The sequence below is a fragment of the Brachypodium distachyon genome, chromosome 1 (genome assembly GCF_000005505.3).
Source record: "Brachypodium distachyon strain Bd21 chromosome 1, Brachypodium_distachyon_v3.0, whole genome shotgun sequence".
In the NCBI taxonomy this organism is placed as follows: Eukaryota; Viridiplantae; Streptophyta; class Magnoliopsida; order Poales; family Poaceae; genus Brachypodium; species Brachypodium distachyon.
In genome coordinates, this window is record NC_016131.3 from 38,110,350 (window position 1) to 38,116,505 (window position 6,156).

Genomic DNA, 6,156 nt, shown 5'->3' on the forward strand with positions numbered 1-6,156 from the left:
GGTGTATCGATTGCTAAGGCGCTGCCTCGTAGGCCGTAGTCGGATCGTCAACGTCACCTCCTACCCAAATCGAGAGTTACCAATCTCATCGAAAGATCGGCCCACCTCGACCCACATCACAGTGTCTCAAGGTCGAGATGAAAAGTTTGCTCAGATTGTGAAACAGCAAGGCATTACATATGGCAAGGGTCTGATTCTTGATGTTTCAACTAGGTGGAACACTTCCTACCTCATGCTCAATACAGCCAAGCATTACAAGAGCGTGTTCGACTCTCTTGCTGTCCAAGATGTGCATTACACATATGCACCCACTTTTGATGAATGGGAAAGAGTGGAAGTAATTTGTGGACTGTTGGATGTATTCTATGATGCAACAAAGGTCATTTCTGGATCGAAATACCACACATCAAATCTGCATTTCCATGAATTTTGGAAGGTCAGGATCAGATTACAGATTGAAGAATCTGAAGTGGATCCATACATATATGACACTGTGAAGTACATGAGAAAGAAATTTGAGAAGTATTGGAACCTATCATGGATGGCATTGTCAATTCCTGTCATTCTTGATCCACAATTCAAATACCCCTTTCTTCAGTTTCGTTTCCAGCAAGCATTTGGTGACAATGCCCCATCTCAATTCTCTAAAGTGAAAAGCTTGTTTGGACAGATGTTTGATGAATATGCTGAAATGAGCAACTCAGGGTCCACACAACAAGAAGGTGTTGATATTGGAATGGGCACGGGTAATAATGACTTATTGGCGGACTGGGATCACCACCTAAGCCTTACCACCACCTCTTCAAATCTGGCATGGTCAGAGCTTGATAGTTATTTAAAAAAAACTCCTATTCCTCGACGCGATAAGTTCGATATTCTTAGTTGGTGGCAAATGAATTCATTTGAATTCCCAATACTTGCCCGCATGGCCCGCGATATTCTTGCCGTTCCTGCTTCAACGGTGGCTTCCGAGTCAGCGTTCAGCACCGGCGGTAGAGTCATTTCTGACTATAGGAGTCGACTAACTCCTGAGGCAGCTGAGGCACTCATATGTTTGCAAGATTGGTACAGAGCATCAGGTAAATTGATTGCAACTTCCTGTAATGCTTCAAGTTCACAAGATAATAATTTGTTTATCCATTTTTCATATGCAGGTTCATCTGAGCTGACCATGGAATCAATTGATGACATGCTTGGACATGAAGATAGTTGAGTAGTGGCACAAAATCTGAGCTGACCATGGAATCACTTAGTACAGCAGCACACTGGTTTTGGTTTGATTAGTTTGGTTGTATCTGACACTAACTACTCCCTCTTATTCTAAATGCTTGACTTAAATTTGCTCAAATATGGATGTATTTATTCTTAAAAAGTGTCTAGATACATGTAATATTTCGACAACAATTTAGGGTCGGAGGGAGTACATGGTAATGAGAAATTAGTGCAAGTTGTTCCTTCGGTATACGAGTATGCAGCTAGCTCAGATGGATTTTGGTAGTGTAAGCTTAGTGCATGTTGTTCCTTACGTCCGCAAGTACAGGTTCGAACCTATAGATCCATTGGATCACGTGGATCACGGATGTTGTGCCGATGGAGCAGATCGTTATATCCTTGTGGGCTCGCCTCATTTGTATTATACCTTCTTTCTAACTTTCTCTCAGCTTCACGAGCAAGACTAAGCAAACACAATAGAGAGTCGTAATCCCCATATTCAATCACGTAAGAAATTTCAAAATTAAGCCCATAATAAAACCTATCCATTTTTCTTTGTTCGGTTTCATCTAAACCAGATCGCAAGGTTAAAATTTGGAACTCATGGTAGTAATCATCAACAGTTTTATCATCTTGTGTCAAACGTCGTAATTTGGAACGCAACTCATAAGCATAACTTGGAGGAACATATTTTTCTCTCATGATTTTCTTCATATCAATCCAAGTGTGAGGTATTTTGTTTTCTCTAACTATCTCACTCCACCATGATAATGCATCAAAACGAAATCTACTACTAGCAATTTCGACCTTACGACTATCTAGTACATGGAAGCATGTGAATTGCTCAATTAGAGCTATTTCCCAATCAATATAAGCTTCAGCATCATTATTTCCATCAAAGAAAGGTCCAAAACAATTAGTGACATTACAAGGATTGCGATATACCTTTTCCTTGCCAATGTCAACAAGAGACGAGGAGGATGGATGTGGTGAAAAACGCTCATGTCGGTCACTTGATAGCATAGGCCTATTTTCCATCCTTTGTGTAAGTCCTGTCATGGTTAGTATAAGACAAGAAACAAAACACAGGAATATGTTCCTATCAACTAATAGGATGTGGCTACAAGTCACTCAACTCTCAAGCTAAAAATCAAGTTCTTACAAGTTCTTACCATGCAAAATAGGAAGGTGATGGCCAGCGGCGTGACCAAGCCCTCCGAAGATTAAATGTATCGATGCCTCGGTAACAAACCAACCTAGGTGTAGAATATGTGGAGCAAATAATCAAATCAGCAATGCAAAGTTGAAAATATGTTCAATAATGCTAGTCCTAGCTGCTGGAGTCGATAAGAACGAATTACAGAAATAATCTAAACCTAGATACTGAAGAAGATAGGATAGAAAGATCAAAAGATGGCACAACAAGTAAATCCCTGGGATTTTTTTCTTCTTTTTTCTTTTTGTGGCCTTCAGTTTGGCTTCTTATTCTTTTCTTCTTCTTTTTTCTTTTTTTTTAACCCCAGAAACTCATGCAAAAGAAGGACCGGAAAACTGTACGTCGGTCTGTCGAAGAACAGCAAAGGCTGCAGTATGAAAAATTCAGAAAAATATGGAAAAATATGTTAGAAGCGTATCGACACAAGCTTTCTAGCAAGGGCAAGATCACAGAAAACGGATGTCGGACAGTGGAGAAAACTGAGAAACACCGGGCTGCAGCGACGCCGGAAAACGGATGTAGAAACTTGAAAGCTCTGAAAGTCCACCTTACAAACCGAATTTGAGGGTCAAAGTGCAGGGCACGCCCTGGATATTTCCTGATGCGCCTCGTCGTGAGCTTTCCAAAAAGTCCAAGACTTTCCGAAACTAAAATTCTACTCGGACTCGGGTCCGAAACTGACTCGAACTCTTTCTCTTTTTTTTTTCGTTTTTTTTCTCTTTCCTTTTCTTTTCTTTCCTTTCTTTTTTTTTTGACAACTTTCCGAACAACTTGATCTATAAAAAAATTCGATCTATTATAAAAGTTTCCAAAAGCACTCTTGATTGGACTCGGACTTGAACTTGCGGCTGAAAACTATAACTTGCCGACTCAATGTAGAACTCGATGTAGGACACGGTGTAGGACTCGACGAGGGACTCGGTGTAGGACTCGAAGAGGGACTCGGTGTAGGACTCAAAGAGGGACTCGGTGTAAGACTCGAAGAGAGACTCGGTGGAAGATATGGTGGCGGCGGGAGATTATGGCGGTGGTGTGGCAGGAAGTTTGGCGGCGGAAGATTGATGAAGGAAACCTGCATCACACGAAGAACAAGAAAACCAAAAGCAAGTTCGATCTAGTAGGAAACCTGCGTCACACGAAGAACATGCCTAGCGAGTCCCTAAAAGCGGTCTACTCTTGTATCGCTTCGATGAGTAGCTTTGTTTGGTGGACTCATCCTAGTATCTCAAATGGACACGTTCTGGATCAAAGTTTAGCACAGACTCCGATTTGGCCGAACTGTCCGACCTACTAAGGGACCATGGCTAGCGAGTCCGTACCAGTGGTCTAGTCTTGTTTCGCTTCTATGAGTAGATTTGTTTGGTGGGCTCATCCCACTACCTCAAATGGACACGTTCCGGATCAAAGTTTAGCACCGACTCCGATTTGGCCGCATTGTCCGTCGTAGTGAGGGACCATGCCTAGCGAGTCCCTACAAGCGGTCTACTCTTGTATCGCTTCGATGAGTAGCTTTGTTTGGTGGGCTCATCCTAGTATCTCAAATGGACATGTTCTGGATCAAAGTTTAGCACAGACTCCGATTTGGCCAAACTGTCCGTCCTACTGAGGGACCATGCCTAGCGAGTCCGTACCAATGGTCTAGTTTTGATTCGCTTAGATGAGTAGATTTATTTGGTGTGCTCATCCTAGTACCTCCAATGGACACGTTCCGGATAAAAGTTTAGCACCAACTTTGATTTGGCTGGATTGTCCGTTCTAGTGAGACGCCATGGCTAGCGAGTCCCTACAAGTGGTCTAGACTTGTTTCCCTTTGATGAGTAGCTTTGTTTGGTGTGCTCATCTTATAATGTCAAAAGGACCCGTTCCGGATTAATGTTTAGCACCGACTCCGATTTGGCCGCATTGTCCGCCCCAGTGAGGGACCATGCCTAGCGAGTCCCTACAAGCGGTCTACTCTTGTATCGCTTCGATGAGTAGCTTTGTTTGGTGGGCTCATCCTAGTATCTCAAATGGACATGTTCTGGATCAAAGTTTAGCACAGACTCCGATTTGGCCGAACTGTCCGTCCTACTGAGGGACCATGCCTAGCGAGTCCGTACCAGTGGTCTAGTTTTGATTCGCTTAGATGAGTAGCTTTGTTTGGTGTGCTCATCCTAATATCTCAGATGGACACGTTCCGGATAAAAGTTTAGCACCAACTTTGATTTGGCTGGATTGTCCGTTCTAGTGAGACGCCATGGCTAGCGAGTCCCTACAAGTGGTCTAGACTTGTTTCCCTTTGATGAGTAGCTTTGTTTGGTGTGCTCATCTTATAATGTCAAAAGGACCCGTTCCGGATTAATGTTTAGCACCGACTCCGATTTGGCCGCATTGTCCGTCCCAGTGAGGGACCATGCCTAGCGAGTCCCTACAAGCGGTCTACTCTTGTATCGCTTCGATGAGTAGCTTTGTTTGGTGGGCTCATCCTAGTATCTCAAATGGACACGTTCTGGATCAAAGTTAACCACAGACTCCGATTTGGCCGAACTGTTCGTCCTACTGAGGGACCATGCCTAGCGAGTCCGTACCAGTGGTCTAGTTTTGATTCGCTTAGATGAGTAGTTTTGTTTGGTGTGCTCATCCTAATACCTTAAATGGACACGTTCCGGATCAAAGTTTAGCACCGACTTTGATTTGGCTGGATTGTCCGTTCTAGTGAGACGCCATGGCTAGCGAGTCCCTACAAGTGGTCTAGACTTGTTTCCCTTTGATGAGTAGCTTTGTTTGGTGTGCTCATCTTATAATTTCAAAAGGACCCGTTCCGGATCAATGTTTAGCACTGACTCCGATTTGGCTGAATTTTCCGTCCTAGTAAGGGAACATGCCTAGCGAGTCCCTGCAAGGGGTCTAGTCTTGTTTCGCTTCGATGAGTAGCTTTGTTTGGTGGGCTCATCCCAGTACCTCAAATGGACACGTTCTGGAGCAAAGTTTAGGACCGACTCCGATTTGGCCGCATTGTCCGCCCCAGTGAGGGACCATGCCTAGCGAGTCCCTACAAGCGGTCTACTCTTGTATCGCTTCGATGAGTAGCTTTGTTTGGTGGGCTCATCCTAGTATCTCAAATGGACACGTTCTGGATCAATGTTTAGCACAGACTCCGATTTGGCCGAACTGTCCGTCCTACTGAGGAACCATGCCTAGCGAGTCCGTACCAGTGGTCTAGTTTTGATTCGCTTAGATGAGTAGATTTCTTTGGTGTGGTCATCCAAGTACCTCGAATGGACACGTTTCGGATGAAAGTTTAGCACCGACTTTGATTTGGCTGGATTGTCCGTTGTAGTGAGACGCCATGGCTAGCGAATCCTAACAAGTGGTCTAGTCTTGTTTCGCTTCTATGAGTAGCTATGGTTGGTGGGCTCATCCCACTACCTCAAATGGACACGCTCTGGATCAAAGTTTAGTACCGACTCCGATTTGGCCGCATTGTCCTCCCCAGTGTGGGACCATGCCTAGCGAGTCCCTACAAGCGGTCTACTCTTGTATCGCTTCGATGAGTAGCTTTGTTCGGTGGGCTCATCCTAGTATCTCAAATGGACACGTTCTGGATCAAAGTTTAGCACAGACTCCGATTTGGCCGAACTGTTCGTCCTACTGAGGGACCATGCCTAGCGAGTCCGTACCAGTGGTCTAGTTTTGATTCGCTTAGATGAGTAGATTTATTTGGTGTGCGCATCCTAGTACCTCCAATG

At 44.2% G+C, this 6,156-nt stretch overlaps 1 protein-coding gene across 1 annotated transcript; it reads left to right on the plus strand.

Annotated features, from left to right (window-relative positions):
• The first annotated feature begins 232 nt into the window (after positions 1-232).
• Positions 233-1,213, plus strand: LOC112270135 (zinc finger BED domain-containing protein RICESLEEPER 2-like). Its single transcript, XM_024457887.1, has 2 exons — positions 233-1,079; positions 1,155-1,213. The coding sequence occupies exons 1-2, from the start codon at positions 233-235 to the stop codon at positions 1,211-1,213; spliced, it is 906 nt and encodes a 301-aa protein (XP_024313655.1).
• Positions 1,214-6,156: the final 4,943 nt, after the last annotated feature.

Excerpts from the sequence above, each read along its gene's own strand:
- LOC112270135 (XM_024457887.1), top strand. The coding sequence starts at position 233 with ATGCTCAATACAGCCAAGCATTACAAGAGCGTGTTCGACTCTCTTGCT. Across the intron at positions 1,080-1,154 it reads AGATTGGTACAGAGCATCAG|GTTCATCTGAGCTGACCATG; the intron begins GTAAATTGATTG and ends TTTCATATGCAG.